The 17,058-nt window shown below is 46.9% G+C and overlaps 1 protein-coding gene across 2 annotated transcripts in view; it reads left to right on the forward strand.

The window, feature by feature from the left end:
* Positions 1–17,058, forward strand: part of ILDR2 (immunoglobulin like domain containing receptor 2) — a 43,218-nt gene that overhangs the window by 15,950 nt on the left and 10,210 nt on the right. Inside the window, exons 4-7 of one of the 2 annotated variants that reach the window (XM_072885634.1) lie at positions 4,800–4,856; positions 9,358–9,504; positions 10,248–10,424; positions 15,588–15,704. In XM_072885634.1, coding sequence (XP_072741735.1) covers positions 4,800–4,856; positions 9,358–9,504; positions 10,248–10,424; positions 15,588–15,704 — 498 coding nt within the window. The remainder of the gene's footprint in view (positions 1–4,799; positions 4,857–9,357; positions 9,505–10,247; positions 10,425–15,587; positions 15,705–17,058) is intronic. The other variant, XM_072885625.1, reaches the window with a different exon arrangement.

Below are 17,058 nucleotides of genomic sequence, written 5' to 3' on the forward strand. Positions count from 1 at the left end.
CAGTTGGCAGAGATATCAGTGCTATTGTCCATGTGTTGGGGATAAGAGGGCCAGATCTCACCCGGGGAGGTGTCGGTGAGCAACTCCACAGCGAGGGCTCTCCGACCTTGAGCTGCGCCTTCGACCAAAGGCGGGTAGTGCCAGCAGGCGAAGGAAGTGATGGGCACGGGAGCCCTCCACTTAAAAATGCAGGAAAGGCATTGATGCCAGGAAGGCCGCTGGTGTCCTCCCACCCCCAAAGTGCTCGTCCTGTCCTCATTAGGTGCTGCTGCCCTGCCCTGGGCCACTGTTGCTGCCACCTTTGTCATCTGGGTCCAGTTCCCCTCGTCCTAGCCTGGGCTACTCCTAGTTATCTATTTCATGCCATTTAGAAGTGCTACTTGTTGCCAAGGTTTTTTAGCCCTCTTTTCCTCCTTACTTGCCAGTGACAGCCACACGCTGCTCACAAAGGAGACTGGCGTGATTAAAAGACCTCCCTTACTAAGGTAGCCATGGCAACGGCCTCCTTGGAGGTCTTTGTTGCCTGCTAAAACTTTGATCTCCAAGAAGGGCCGCTGCTGTTTCTCCCTCCAATTGGAGAGAAGGACGGGAAGAAAGGATGAAGTTTACTCCGAGCAGAGGGAGCACAGAGGAACTCATTGCAGAGCCGTACTCTTCCAATAAATTGCACAGCAGCTTCCTTGGAAGAGTATCTGATTTACAAGGGCTACCCTTCCTCTCCTGTCCTTTCCAGCCTCCTCTCAGGGCAGTGTCCTGTGCCAGGGGCCTCTTGCCATGGCATGGCTTGGCAAACTTTTCTGCCACTGAGGAAGAAATAGTTCCCTCTGTAGCGGCTGCCTCCCGTGGTCCCACTGCTGCAGGTAGGGCTGCAGAGGCAGCCCCCAACAGGGAAACCAATTCATCAGTTATTCCCATATTTACCCAATATTTATCACATTTATGCAATTGCCACTATTTACCATGTTCCCATATTTACCCAATTGCTGTGTTCCTGACTGCACCTGCGCCTACTTTATTCATGTCATCATTTCTTTTCAGCTGCACCACTTACCCTAATTATTTTTGTGTCTCTTCTCTGCAGACTCTCTGCTAATAGTCTGCTTGACTCCAGGTCCTCCCTGATCTGCTGCTATTTGCTCTCCCGCTCTGTCACCCACCCTCCTCCTGCCTATATTAACTCCTGTCCTTATTTTCCTCTTCTGTATCTCTGCACCTTCTGGACCTGCTCTGCACCCCCTCAGCTTTTCCCTCTCCCATTCCTCCTCCCCGCCCTCTCCCGCTGCGCTCTGCCAGTGCAGACCGGGGACTTGCAGGCTCCCTTGCACTTTGGGGTTGGCTGGGGCCTGGGGTGTGTGGGGTGCCTGGTGAGAGGCTGCTGTGGGCGGGTAAATCCCCGCAGCAGTGCGGTGGGAATAGAGACCGGAGTGTGTCCCAGATCCGTGCTGGAACAAGGACGAGCTCCTAGCTCCAACAGAGCCGCCTGGGACAACCCTGGTAAACGGGGCCATTGTCTATTCCCTCTTTCCCCCCCGGGGTGTCTGCTGGGGCTCGGTGGTGAGCGCTTGCACAGAGGACACATAGCCCTTGCAGGAGTGCAGAGCTGCGACTCGGCAGCTGTGCCTGGCCGCGTCTCAGTGCCTGCGGTCCTCTTTCTCAGGTGGGCAGAGCCGCCGTGCAGAGGTGGTGTGGCCAGATGATCTCTTGTCCGGATGGTTTACTGAATTGTTTTCTCCCCACCAATTGCTTTGTAGCCCAAGCTCTCCACCTTCAAGTTTCCTTAAAAAAAAACCAAAAGGAGAGAGAAGTGAGGTGAGCTTAATGCCCACAGAAGGAGCACCCTGGGCACAGAGAGCCAGGAAGTTGGTGGCCATGATCACCGTGGCCTCCTCCTGGCTGGCGCTTCAGCCGCAGGTCCAAAGGGAGGCCTTGCTCACTGAAACCCTGCCTCTCTGCCCCAGCTTCGAGCACCGTGCCGGCCCGGTCTCCCCTCCGCCAGCTACTGCCTGGCTTTGGGGTGCACCCATGCCCAGGCCAGGCTTGCACGGGGCGGGCAAGCGAGAGTCAGCGGTGGCCCTTGCGCCCCCAGAGCTGCCCTGTCCCTGTGCCTGGGTCCTTTCGCTCCGCTTGAGGCGGGCGGCGGCGGGAGGAGAGCCTTCAGTGAGGGGCAGTGGCGGGAGCCTCCCGTCGCCCTGGCAACCGCGGGGCAGCCGAGGCGGCGCAGCTCCCTCGGGCCTGTTGGCTTCACCCGCGCAGGCTGGGGGGAAGGGTTATCAGGGAATTAATTCGGCCCAGGACAGGGAGGGGGGAGAGAAGGGGTGCGCTGAAGGCTGCTGCGGGCACGGCAGTCCAGAGGCGGGCTCTGTGCTTGCTGGCTGTCGGCTGGGCTGGTGGAGGCGGCAGAGTTCAGGCTGAGCTGTGGTGGGGTTCGCTGCTGCCTCGGGCCCTCCCGGGCTTTGGGGATCCTCCCGGCCATCCCTCCCGGCCATCCCTCACCGGTGGCTCTGGGGCCCCCAGGGCTGTGCAAGCCCCGCTGGCAGGGCCAGGGGAGCAAATTCCCCAAGCAGATACTCAGCAGAGCCAAGTGAGGCTGCACAAGCAGGGAATACTTGACTGCTCATAGGTAGCACAGAGGAACTACTTTGGCTGTCTTTTTAACGAGTTACTAAGTTCTCAAGCGCTCTTATTTTTGAGGGATGCTTCTTCCCCCTTGAACATGTGGGTCCTCCTGGGGATCAGGAGGCATCGTAAGACCCAGCACTAGAGGGATCAAGGCTTTTCGGGTAGGTTCAAAATAAAGCAAGCGCCTGTTTGGACTCGTGAGATGGAGCTTCTGCTCTTTATAGGTGTCACTCCCTTGCCTCTGGTACCACAAATCCCAGCCCTAAGTTAGCTATATACCTCCAGCTATTTGTCCATTGGTGTCTGCTCTCAGACTAGGGCTGCACGTGAGCTTGTGCGGACATAATAACACATGGGAGGCAAGCTGCATGCCCGTGTCTGCCCGTATGTTCTGCATGCATGTGGTTCACATGTACATTGTTCACATACACACATACACACAGAAACCTATGCAAGAATTGAATATTTTTTTTGTGCGTGCTGGGAAAATAAGGAATATATGTAATATGCACATGGTACATAATGTAAATCTAGCATACTGTGACACAAGGCATACATTTGTTGCATGTGTTTGGAGCCCACTTGTGGCACCCAAGACTTAAGCCGCACATGTTTTATACGTGCCTATATCTTGTGAGCAGAAAGCATACGTGAGCACTTTCCCATAACAAGCTAGCTGTGAGCAGTTTGGACACTTGATCCTTCCAGAAAATGGACTCCAAAGAATGTCATGCAACTTGTTGTATATGTAGATGAAAATGTTGCAGTAGACTGATGGCAAGAGTCCTCCTTCAAAGTAGTAAATTATCTGAAGGATCAGCATTGTATCTTTTGCTAAGGCTTCAGGAGCAGCTCATCATGATGGTGTTACTGTGAGTACTAGACAGCTTTACTGAGTTGCAATTGGTTGCAAAGCACAGCCTGCATTCAGAGCATGTTTATTAAGGCTCCAGCAGGCATCCTTGTGGATTTTTGATCTCCACAGAACCTCTGCTGAAGCACTGAGAAAAAACGGACAGTGGGAATTTGATTATAATACGCTTCAAGGACAGACTGGAGGCCAAGGAACTTGGGATCCAGTTCATCATTGTGTCTGAGTGCTGCTTAGTGCAGGAAGGGCATGTAGGGAGGTTAAAGGTAGCTTTGTACCACTTTTGCACTGGCTTACCTCTAGCTGCTTCTGTTATGTTATATCCACAATGTATGTCTCTCTTCAGGGTGCAGCTCTCCTACCTTATGCATGTCTTTAAAAAACCTAGCATGATCCTGGTGCTATATAAAAGAGTACGCAGCACAGCTGCGCATAGGGCTGTTCGGCCAATGCACAGGTGTATGTAAGTTATAGCTGAACACCATGCAGGATGTTTGCTGTGTATTAGAAATATCCCAGACATTCAGTGCCAAAACAAATAGGCACCAAGCTGCCTTTGGGCTTGGATTTTGTTTGTATTCATTTATAAATTAGAAGTTGATTTGCCCTTTTTTTTTTTTCTTTTCCCTTTTCCTTTTGCAAAGTGATACCACAAGTTTCTACACAAATCCTTCCCTGGTTGGTTTGCTTCGCTTGAGAGTTGGCCTTATATCACACAATCTCACCAAGTAGCTCGTGCATCTTGAAATAAGTAGCACATACTCGCTTCAAGATTCCTTTCCTGGAGCTGCCTCTGCAGTTGCAGAGCCCCACATGGAGAGCACCACCCACGGGTGCTGGATGCATGTGGCTGACTTGTCAAGGGCCTTGGGTTAAAGATGTTTCACATCCATCCAAACTACACTAGTACATTTTTAAAGTAGACTAAATCCTTCTGTTTAAGGGCTGTCGTGCATTTCCAGGAGCTTTTTGCATGTGTAGAGCAAAACTCCAGACAGATGTTACCGTGTAACCACACTAAGGGGACCTCCCTCTTCTTGTCATTTTGTGCCTAGATTGAAGAAGCTCTGTTACAGATTTTTTCCCCCCAGCTCTGCTGATAAAGATAAAATGCAAGGACACAGAAATGGCAGAAGTGCAGAGGCAGACACCAGGCATCGAGCAGGATGACATCTATGGTTGATAGGAATTCACTTAACAGTGCAAGCAGGCTGATGAGGAAGGGGACTGGAGGCTAAGGCAGGGGCTGGGGAGTGTGTTTTTCTTGCAGTAACCTCTCTCCTTGTTCTCCTCCTTCTGTCTTTTCTAGGCAGGACAGGGCTGCTTGCTGATCTCTTGCCCAGTTTTGCTGTGGAGATTATGCCAGGTATTCAGTCATTTCACCCTTCAGTCACCCAGTCCTCTCTCATCTTGTCTGTTTATCCTTCTACAGCATCTTTATGTGGTGTACGTTTCACTCTTACGTGTGTTTCATCTGGGGATAAAAAGGGAAAAGCCTATTGCTTACTGGGAAAGTGTGTTGGGTTGAGATCTGAGAGAGCTGATGCTGGGACTTGGGGGAGGAATGGCCATGCTGGGAGCCAACATACAGAGATGGTTGATGCCATGCCAGGATCAGTGTGAGAGTAGAAATGCCAGCGCTGTTCAGGGGAGGTTTTATATCAAGCTCTCTGCTCTCCCCCTGCTAGCAGAAAGGTAACGTCGCTCCAGCCAGCGAGACCTCGGCAGCCTCATGTGCCTGTATGGCTTTGTACGTCAGCTGCTCTTGTGCAGTAGTAACTTCTGCTCCTCAGACCCTATCCTGCGGGTACCGTTATAGCCGTCACCACAGATGGTAGCACAGGAGGTGCTAGAAATAGAGCACTGGTTAGCAACCTATCAGTGGCACAGCCTCTCTTGTGCTGCATGGCCAGGGCATTATCTAGGTAACAGCAGGTGGTTGGACCAGACATGAAAGCTCCCTGCCCCTGATAAATCCCTTGCTAGCCAAACTAATGAGAGCCACCAGTTCTGGCACTCCTTGCAGAGGAAACAGAGACTGTGCAACAGATTGTCCTTGAAAGGGAAAAGCTGTGAGAACATTTAGCCCTTGAGTCATCTGATCATCCCCTGACAGTGCCCAAGGAGTGTTTCTTTCACACGTTTGTGCAAAAATGCAACTCTGCATAAATGTGTGAAGCTATTCTCAAGTCTGTCCCAGAGATGCAAACGGAGAGAAGGCAGACACTCCCCCGCCTCCAGTGTAACCCAAAACTCCCTGGAAGTTCGGCATGGCAGGAGAGGGTTTGGTCTTTTCAGCATAGACAGAAGTTGATTCTCTGTTGCCTAACACTTCTTCTTCCCCACTATTTACAATTTTATTGAATGGGTATAAAATTCTTGTTTGTTGGCCAGGTAGCTTTCTGGTACCCTCACTGCATGGGTATAAACAAGAAGAAAGTGTAAAAGGCAGCGGCAAACCACATTTCAGCTGTTAGCATTGCCTGTTACCTGAATAAACAAAAGCAGATGCTCCTGCAAGCATGAAACAGTAGTTCCCAGACAGCAAGGACACATAGCATTTCAGTGTGGTAGTCATTTGAATCTCAGGGTTACACAGTTGTATCTGGAAGGGCTGTGACAGAAGGTAACAGTTGTACTGGAGGAAGGATTAGGGAATTGCAGGTAAAAGTGGTTGAATCCCAGTTTTGTGCATAAAGGAGGAGCCAGCAGGCTCTTTTGCTGTTTTCTTAACCTCATCAGAGAAGCAAATGGTCTAACTTTCTGTGAAGTGAAATTCTTCGTGATTCATAGGTCCCTGTGGCTGGGACACTGATTTCAAACATCCACTCCTGGTGCTGAGTGAGTATCTTGCAATGTGCAATGTATGTACTAACCTGACCTCCTTTTATACTCCTAGAAGGTTTTCAGAAAGACCACAGATACACTTACAATGGACTTGCTGTTTGTTTTTTTCCTCTACCAGGCTTTTATCCTTTATGGAGTGGTTGTGAACTGTTCACTAATAGCTCTGGAGATTTGACACCTGAGCTTCATTGCATAGCTGTGGCTGGCCACTTCTGTCATGCGATACTATTTCACCTCCTTCTCTGTATCAGTGATGGTCGTAGAGAACAAGATGAGAACATGACAAAAGAAAAAGCCACTGAGCTGTTGCCCTGCTCAGATTGGCATAGATTAGGAAGTACAGGACTGGAAAGGATAGTCTGGCTTGCTATCTTGCTTGCTATCCCAAGCGCCATGTAATTTCATCCTTTCCATAAGCTTAGCAAGCTTAAGAGTAGTCTGGGTTTGGCCTTTCTCTCTCCCATTGGATCGCTTTCTTTGATGTGCATCTTCTACCTTCCATCTACATTACTCATAGCCTGTTTATGCCCATTTATGTAAGACTTTATAATACCTGCTTTTCCTCCTAGCATTCATCCTCCTAGCATATTTACAGGCAGCAGCTATGTCTGCACTCAGCCTTCTTTTTAATAGACTAACGCAGTGAGCTTCAGCTCTCCTGCTGCAAGGCAGGCTATCGAGTTCCTTCATCCCTTCAAATCCCTGCTTGGCATCTGCTCCAACCTGAATTCATCTTTTCTTGTACAAAGATGACCAGAGCTGTGTAACATCAGTAACTTCAGATGAAGTTACATGGAGGCCTTGTATGAAGGCATTAATATTTCCTTAACACTACTGGAAATTCCTCCTCTACTGGGCATGGGATTACATTTGTCATTTTTGTGGCTGTATTGCATAAGTGGTTACAGTTGTCCTATGATGGAATAGTATACTTGATCATTTATCTTGGTTTTCAGTTGTTTTCAACTAATGAAGTCCCGTTCAGAACAGAAATTTTTCTTAATCCTTGAACACGTGACATGGAAAGTATTGCTGCATACTTTGAAATTCAGTATATTGCTGCATTTCATGTTTATTATTGTAGGCCCAAGGACAACTGGCCCTTTCTATACCATATCCCAGTCTTCATCTTTAGTCACAATGCTTTCCTACCTGTTACCCTCAAGATACATTAACACATTCTTATTGTCTGTGTAAAGGTCAGTTTGTGAAAATATTAAATAAGATGGTTCCTAGAACCAGCACTTGAGGAACTGTATCAGTAATCTCCTCTCAGCTCTTACTTTTCCATTCATGAATGCTTCCCTCCAGCCATTTCCTTACTCATAAGCTGAATTTTTCTCAGCATATAGTAACTTCACCAAAAAAAATTATTCCACAAGGACCAAAATTATCTGCAGATTTAAATGAAATTCATCTGTTTCAGCCAAAAAAGAAATAAAATATTCAAAAAATATAAAACATTTCACTTGACACTTCTGAAATGAAGTGTTTTGATTTGTAAATGCCAGATCTTTCACTGACGTTTTTTAAAGGAAATTGTAAGTTCTAGATTAAAAATGGCATTAAAAAAGGGAATTGTTTGTGGAAGAGTTAAGGAAAACTTCAACAAAGCAAAGAATTTTACTTTTGTTCAAACAGAATGCTGTGGATGAATAAAAAAATGACACTTCTTATTTTTGCATTTTGTTAAGAACTAGAAAATACTTGTGTTTTGATTGTTCCAAGCTGAACATTTTTCCTTGACTTCTCAGCTTAGTGACACAGGTGAGAGGTGCACTGTTTTTCCAGTGTGATTCTCTACTCACATTGCAATCCTTGTATGAATGCTTCTTCATCTTAAATAATAATGTACCAGGACACCCCTTAGTGAATGCTGGACTTCAGTTCGGAAACAGTGGTCTGCTGCTTTTTTTTCTCTGCAAAGCAGCCCCACCACTTCTTTGCTTTCTTACCATCTTTCCAAGGTGGTTGAATAACCATCTGGGTACACCTGGGAGTCTTTCCCCACAGATTTTCCTTCACCAGTGGTCTGACTTCTAGATAGGTTGGTGCATCTCTCTGACATAAAACCAACTCCAGGCCTCCTATACATTCAAAGTCTTGAAATTTCTTGGTCCGGCTGTGTTCACTGACTGTTTCCTTAATCTGTGGAATTGCCATGTGGCGGTAGGTGCAGCCCTGTGCATGCAATCCCCTGCAAAGCACAGGGTAGCCAGATGCAGAGCTGCTCCCACCATGGCTGCTGCCGTTGCAGATCTCCCAGCAGCGAAGTTTGAGAAACCTTTTCTCATTCCCCTTCCTGTTCAAACCCCATCCTGATTTTTGTGGACCAGCTCTTCTGTGCTTTCACTTGTAGGTTGTTTTTCAGCCATTCCCTTTCGGGGCCTGGCAGACATCATCTGAGGCTTCAGCAGGGAGGGGGGAAAAAAAAAAGTGGTTGTTAGGTTTCCTGGCTGGCTGCAGTGCCTGAATAGGATGTTCGTTCGGCACATTCAAAAGAATAATTGCATGCGTGGGCCTAGTTGTGAAGGGGCAGGCCTGGCTCATTTACTGGGCTATTTATAGCATGCTTTTCACCATCGTTTGTCCCATTAAAACTAGAATGTGGGGAGGGAACAAACACACAAGCAGGGCATGAACATGGCTGGGAAGAATGAGTCTTTGATGAGATCCAAGTGCTAACGGAGTACGTCCTGCAGCGTTCCTACAGGTCTGCTGTGGGGCAAAGGGTTTCTGTGCTGGGGAACCAGAGCTCCTGCCTCTGTGCTGCTCACCTCTCAGCCAGCCAGAGACGTCGCAGGAAGGGACCACATTTCTGTAGCTCCATTTCTCACTGTCATGTGCCATTTCTGCTTCGACACAGAGGGGGACGTAGTCCTAGACCAGCGGGAAGTCCACTTCTATTATTCACCTATCTGTTTTGCCCCATGCTCTGCCCTGGGAGGATGTTGCTGACGTTTCCTTCCACAGCAATGTGCAATCCTGTAAGTATCTCTCTTTCTCCCCTTGTTTTCCAGAGTGGGTCTTTGTGGGCCTGGTGATCCTGGGGGCATTCCTGTTCTTCCTCCTGGTGGGGATCTGCTGGTGCCAGTGCTGCCCACACAGCTGCTGCTGTTACGTCCGCTGCCCCTGCTGTCCTGAGTCCTGCTGCTGTCCGCGGGCGTGTGAGTGACCCTGTCCAAGCCTGGCGCAAATCTTTCTCTGCACTACTTCTGCTCCCTGGCAGAACAGGAGGAGGATCTACTAATATTGCTTCCTTTGCCCTGAGCACTTTGCTTGACTAAAGAACTAGTTCTTAGGGAGTGAAGCGTCTGACCTATTCCTCAATGGCTGAGCGCTCAAAGTTAATTACAAATGTAATTCTCTGAGCCCTCCCTGCCCTGGCAGCTGTGCCTGCTTCTCCAAAGTGTCATGCTCCCCTTCCAAAGTTGTTGTTGTGTCAGTGAATGTTGCGGGTCAGAGCTAAGAGCATCCTGGGAGGTTTCTTCCTGGCAATGCAAAGCAGCTGCCCCCTACAGCAGTGCAAAATCCTTGCAACCCAGCAATGTTCCTGGTCAGGCTCAGGCAGATCTGTCAAGTTTCATGAGCCTCATCCGTGCTGCTTGAGTCATCAGTTGTTTTTAAAGCTGAACTGCCACTAAATCATGGCAGTGGTAATGCTGGCTGTATGTCTTTCAGTTGCTGGGCATCTTACAGTGCTCATCTGACCTGCCGTGTGCATTTTTTAAACTCCCCTCAGTGCCCTTTGAGGCTTAGAGAAATTCAGATTGGTCCTTGTCATTTCATTTGTCCAGTTGTCTCCTGCTGGGTTGTCACCAGTGTTGGTGATGTGCAGGTTTCGGCCATGTGCCATGTAGGTCTGTGGGAGGCTGGTGTGATCCTGACTGCTGTTCTTTTTCTTTTTCAGTGTATGTAGCAGGCAAAGCAGCAAAAGCTGGGTACCCTCCTGCAGTCTCTTCCATGCCAGGTCCATACTACATCCCCAGTGTTCCTGTAGCTGGTGTCCCGTCTCCTGCTGTGCTGATGGATAAGTCGCACCCCCCTCCCTTAGCCCCAAGTGACTCCACTGGAGGAAGCCAAAATGGTAATTTGCAGTGCCAGGCACAACATTCAGTCTGCTTACTGAGAGCAGGGCTGGGAAAGGGAGGAAAGATTGTCACTGGTAGAGTGGTATGAACAGAAGAAACACAGAGAAACTGCATTTTAATCCTGGCTCTGACAATGGCATTTGCATCCCTTAGGGCCACGTGGTCCAACTTTTCTAGTGCCATCAGCACAGAGTCAGTTTGTGGGTACCTAATTAGGTCATCAGGTAATGGGAGGCCAAGTTCATGCCTGGGACCCCTCTCATTACTGCTGCAAATGTTTACTTGTGGAGGACAAAAAGATGAAAGTGATTGCAGCGGACCAGAGGCAGTGGCCATTTTCCCCTTAGCGCTGATGCCTTGCAAGCTGCTCTCTCTTGGTAAACTGTTCTTCCTACCCTCTGTAGGGCACTGCTTGCCCTCTGGCAGCAGTTTTTGCTGCAGCGTGTTTTACTGTCCCCATGGCATTTCAGGCACAGGGATGTGCTCCCTCGGTGTGTCTGCCCAAGAGCATTTGGGGCTGGACCCCCTCCCCTACCTTACAGAAGTCAGTAGGTCACTTCTTTTGTTCAGCCTTTGCATTTGTGAAACGTGAGTGATAAAAGGCTTCTAACTAGAAAGGAGTTGTGGATCAATGTCAGACATAGAGTATCAGTATGATGACTCTGTCTTGGTGAGGGTCACTTCTCCCGCTGCAAAGGAAGCTGCCTTCAAGGAAAAAGAGGGTAGCTATTTAGCCACATGCTAGCATTTCAGGATCAGAGTGGCTGTCTAAATTCAAATGTGCTGCAGCAGAAGTGACTCTCACCAATGTAGAGTCACCGCACCAACACCGATCCAGCCACCTGCCTGATTTCAAAGCATCACACTAATTAGCAATTGTTAAATTTGCTCATGACAATGTGTTGATAAGACACTTCCAAAAAGACAAGATCAAGTAGCATAATTAAATAATTAAGCTTTTGGAACAACCCTACACATCCTTCTGCTGCCCCAGTCAGTATATTAACCTTTCTGGAATTAGAAAAAGTATTTTCCTTCAACAATCATACTTTTTTTTTCCCACTGAAATCAAAACAGAGCTCTGGAATGGAGCATTTTGAAATGGGAAATAAATCAATCACTGATCCAAAGCAGAACGTATCCAATTCAAAAACCTTTGTCAGAAAATGATGAACGACAGCCCAGTGCTTAATTTTTTTCTCCTGTGAAACGTGTCACTGCATGTAGAGTGTGGTGTTGGCCATGGGAACTCCAGGGATTTTTTAGGAGTCAGCTCACAGCCCCAGTCTCGTCTCTGTTGTACGTTACTAGCAGAGCACAAATGCAGAATGAAAAACTGTGGATGTGTCTGGTGACCAAATGGACCGGCTCTTAGCATTCCATGTTCATTACACAGAAAGATGCATTTATTATATAATTCAAATCAGCTGGCTGGACTTAATCCCTCAACTCAGGACTTGACAGGAAATACTACATATTGCAAATAAAATCGTTATTACATAGTTTTAACTGTTGTGGCGAGACAACAGAGGTCCTCAAGCTTTTTTTATTTTTAATTAATATTTTTTGCAATAATATGGACAAACCCTTAGTCTGGATCATGCACTTGTTGTTCAAGGTGTTTCTTGAACTGTGGAGCTAAGGAAGGGTGATACTCTGCACCCTGTTCCTTTTCTCTTAAGGTACTCCACAATGCCAGAATATCCCCTAATTACAGGCTGTAGAAGAGAAAACATTATGTGGCTCTTCCAAGCTACTTATTTGTTGGTTGGCCAGACAGCAAGCTAAACAAAACAGGTAATGGTTGAGTTTATAATAAAGACCTTTTCTCAGAAGGAGCACTAATTATGGTCTCTGTGTCCTCCACGCAGCCAGTGTAGGTCTGATCTGAAACTTGGTATCTTTAAGACTTCAACCTTTCTGTCAAGTTTATTTAAAAAAATGGGATCAGCAGTGCTGGGGGACAGGGACTGGAGGATTCTGTAATCCTGGCTACCAGGCTAAAAAGGACAGCCTTTGCCCTAGATAGTTTCTGTGCTTATAAATGATGCCTGTGAGGTGATCTGGTGAGCAAACTCAGGCATGAGGATATTTACAACATTTGTCTAGGGTTACATGAAAGCCATGTGACAAAGCTCCAGTGAAGCCTAGGAACTCCATCCTAAACTTAGGGATGAACAGGGAAAAAAAACCAAACTTTTGGCTCTCTTATTTAGAAGGGTGTTGGCAACACAGAAGTTAGGATGTATGCTCTGTCTATTTCAAATGCAGTGGTTACCTGGAAACTCTTGCATAGGTTCCTTAAACCGTGCACACAGGGAAGCTTTTGATCCGAGAGCTGGACTCCAGACCTTTAACATGGAAAGCGTGCAAGGATGAGACATCATTTACTTCCTAACCACGCTTGTCTGAAAAAAATAGTGCTGTCCTTTCTGGGGAGGGAAGCAGCTTGCAGTTTTGGCTGACTTGGTTCCACCCACAGAATAATAAAAAAAGTGTCTAGTTAAACACAAATTAAACATTAGAAATTTATGAATTGTTCAGGAGAAGAAAATATGGTCTAACAGGGAAGAATGTTCCATTCCCTTTGACTTCAGTGGATGGTTCTGGACAAGTGGTTAATGTCTCTGCATCTTTATTCCCTTATAATTAAGATGGGCCTAAAAATATTCAGACCTTATTAAAGGGTTATGGCAATTTACAGCTGAACAAGGGTGTGAGGAAGAAGCAATAATATCTTTGGTTCTCACATGAAGGAATAATAAAGAGATTTAATAAGTTGAACATTCAATATCATTGCAAGAACTATTTAATAAATAAACGTAGAGACAAAATATGCTTAATCTATAATGGGAAATAATTTTTATGAGCTGTTCACGGTCATCTTTGCAGATTTAAATCCAAAGTTAATTTCTAGATGCTAACAGAATTAGCCAAGAAATTCACTTGCCTTTTGATACACAGCTGCAATAGCAAGTCGAGCATGAAGCTAGCATGAAGCCTAGCTAATTCTCCATCAGTTCCAGGAGCTATAGATGTTGCCCAAATAGATACTTGGCACAGCCTCAGCGTGAGTAGTGGCTCTGGGGAGACAGAGTCTGGAAGCTACCTGTTCAAGTTCCCCAAAGGTTATTAGTAGGTCAGAGTCATTTCCAGCTGATGGTTGTTTGCTGACCTGTGTATAAATGAGGTGGCAGCTTAGCTGAGCTCCTAGTAGACACATTAGAAGAAAGAATAGCGAGAGGCCTCTTTCCTGGCAAGGTACCAGACAGGGGTCAGCCACGATGGGGAGGTGAAGTGGAAAACTCGCCTTGCTGTTGCTTGTGCAGTGCAGCAGGAGTCATTGCTTCTGAGGCCAGTCAGCCCAGCCCCTCTTCATAGCAGCAGCCTCACTTCAAGAGACGTGACGTTCTTCCACTTTGGAAGGCAGAGGCAGGGTTCCTTGTGTTCTGTAAATCACTGTGTGCATTTGCCGTCATTGTGCACACATCTGTGAGAATAATAAAACACAGCGAAACTCCAGACTGTTGTCAGCTAAGCTATCTGGAGACATGTTGAAAGCAGGACCCTGATAGACCCATACTATATTTTAACATCTAATACCCTTCCCAAGTACAGATACACGAGGTAATATTTCAAGATGTAATTACTTACCTTACATGTGCACAGTCAAAACCCACAGTAAAGCACTTTCCTCCTGAAGCAATTTGCAGGATTATTACAGGAATCATTCTATCCATTTCTATGGCACAGCCGTTTCTGAAGCAGAGCATGGTTATTTAATAGTGCACAGACACATGCACAGCAGTTTAGGACAGAAGGTGCCTAAGAATACCTCTGCCAAGTCCTTGTTCAGCCCACACAGTGCATACTATGCAACGTACTACCAAGCCCATATGTTAGTAGCTTGATGTATTGGGGTGTGGGATAAAACAGAAAGAACAGGTTGGCTTAAAACCACCGTCCAAGTATTTAAATCATGCCACAAGAGGAACACTCATGCAACATTGCAGTATTCACACAAGGGAACATATTAACCCCATGCAAGGCAGGCAGGTTCCATTTTGTAGCGCTAAATGAATTGTCCTCACGACAGTTCTCTAATGAGGCTGAATTTGAGGGTTGTAGTCCTCTTTTGTACTTAGACCTGTGTTTGTGTCAATCTTGAAATAGCCCCGGGCTGAGACCTTTCTTAAATGATCTGCTATAAAAGCCTTATTTTCTTCAAAGTCCTGATAGGTGGAGTTCTCTGCTTGCTGACTGCAGAGCTGCCTTGAGGTAGTCAGGCTGTTCATAGGGTTAGCAGCTAAAGTGTGCATGGAGCCAGCCTGCCAGAGTTAGAGCTGCTGTGGCTCCAGGTGCGTAGGGGCTTCTTTTCTACACACAGGAATGTGGAAAAGCCAAAAAAGCTGTCCAGATTTCCCCTGCAAATGGAGTAATCCCAGGAGTCAAGCACTTAATGTATGTGTAGGACATACCTTTTCTGTAAAATAAAGTAAAGAATGGCAGAGCAGGCAGTTTCACAGTTACCCAGTGACCTGATTGGCCCCATCATTGGATTCGGTATAAATCTCAAAGCAGTGTGATGTGCTTTGTGGGACTTTCTGTGTTTCCTTCTGTATTCTCTGGATCTTCTCCTACCACATGCTCTTCAACCTGTGTGAGCAGAATTCATAGGGATGGGAGGGTGGAGTGGTCCTGCAGAGTGACAGCTCCCAAATGCTCAGCCACCTGCTCCCTCTGTAGACTGGGAGCTTATGGCCCCTGCGGCATAGAGGAAGCCTGATCTGGGACTGCTTCTCCCATACCATGACGAATCCTTTCTGTAGTGCTGAGGAAGGGGAAATGAGTGCTACTTTTCTCTCTGCCATCCTCTGTGGGAGGTGGAATCACTCTGTGGCAGTGACACCACTTGATGTATTTGGGCATTTCCAAACCATTTTTGCTGTTACTGCAAACTTTATAAATGATGCAGCTGCTCACAACTTCACATCCCACGTTATAGACAAATTTCTTCTGAAGCAAGGACTGACTCACTCTGTTTTGGAAGATGCAGCCTACCTGCCTGCAGACGTGAGCTCAACTATAGAAGCAATATTGTCGGAAAGTCTCCTTGGACTTAAATGTGTTTTCCTCTAATGCTTTTCTTTTCTCCCTAGCTGTGCGCAAAGGGTACAGGATCCAGACTGACAAGGAAAGGGACTCCATGAAGGTGCTCTACTATGTCGAGAAAGAACTGGCTCAGTTTGACCCAGCTAGGAGAATGCGAGAACGATGTGAGGAACAAGCATGGTTTGATTTTTTTTTTTCCACTGACTGCAGATTCATAGTTAAAAGTTCACTGGCTTTGCCTTAGAGCCAGCCTCTAGGATGTGATGTCCAGGATATGGTACTTGGGGCAGATAGTGTAGATTTTAGGCATCTACAGGTATGTTCTGATTTTAAAGATCTGCTGCTTACCTTATCATCCTTAATGAGAGCAAATGAGGTGAGGGATACTCAAATGCTCATGAAAATTGTCCACTCGGATAACTAAACTTTTGGTTCATCTACATCTGAAAAGCCAAGTCCGTACTCATGCCTTCTACAGCCTGTGGCGTGATAACAGCTGGGATATTGTCTTCACAGTTTATGTCTTACAGTGTGGTGCCTGTAGATTCCCAGCATGGCGAAATAGGAGAGGGATGATTTTATTGAAAGCGTGTTTTCTGGGCTGCAATGACCACAGTGTGGTTTGAAGGATGCAGAAAGGTAGTTTGGAGTGGGTGTTGCCCTGCAGAAGGAGCAGGGACTACTAGAAAGATTCAAGAAACCAGAGGATCATCAGATTTTGCGACACTGGTCAACATAAGATCAGCGGTGGTACATGCATCAGTACTGACGGCTTGGCAGTCAGACAACTGCAGGTGAAGGGGAGGAGGGTGGTGAATAAGGACATGATGTAAACTCAGAACTGAGCTTCTGTGTGGAACTCCTCACTGTCTTCTGATAGCCTCTTGCAAGCTTTATTTCCCTAAATAAAGGCTGAGGCTGCACTTAATGGGTGTCAGAATACAAACCCAGGTGAGGATCTTTCCACATTAGGAGGCAGAGGTGCAGCGGTGGGACAGGGTGTGTGCATGAGGAGGGCTTGCAGTGCTGCTCTTTGTCCTCTAGCTGTTCTGTGCGGAGGACAGCAGCAGGCTGGGGGCTCAGTTCCTCCGGGCAGCATCCCAGAGGAACTGAGCTAACCCATGTTAGGCACTGGTAAAGGCTCATTTAAAACAGACACGTGAGATCCTGCAAATCAGTGAAGGTAAGGGCTTTAGGGAATGACACTACATCAAAGCTCTGTACAGATTAGGCATAACTAACAAATTATATATACTTCTAAAACAGTCATTCTGAGCACACTGTCTTCTCCACCCACAAGATTTACTATAAAAAGACCTCTCCAGATTGGTATGTCAGGCCTCCAGATGTCAATGTGCTTGACGGGGTAGAGACTGACAGTGATTCAGTCTCTTACTTTTTTCTTAATCTTTTTTTTGAGGGGGTTGTTTTTGTTTTAGCTGGGCAAGTCAGGCCAAATCCAGAGCCAGCCTGTCTCACACCAGGAAAGGGGGAGGTGGCACAACTGCTGTGGTGATG

This window comes from Ciconia boyciana, chromosome 1 (genome assembly GCF_034638445.1).
Source record: "Ciconia boyciana chromosome 1, ASM3463844v1, whole genome shotgun sequence".
NCBI lineage: Eukaryota > Metazoa > Chordata > Aves > Ciconiiformes > Ciconiidae > Ciconia > Ciconia boyciana.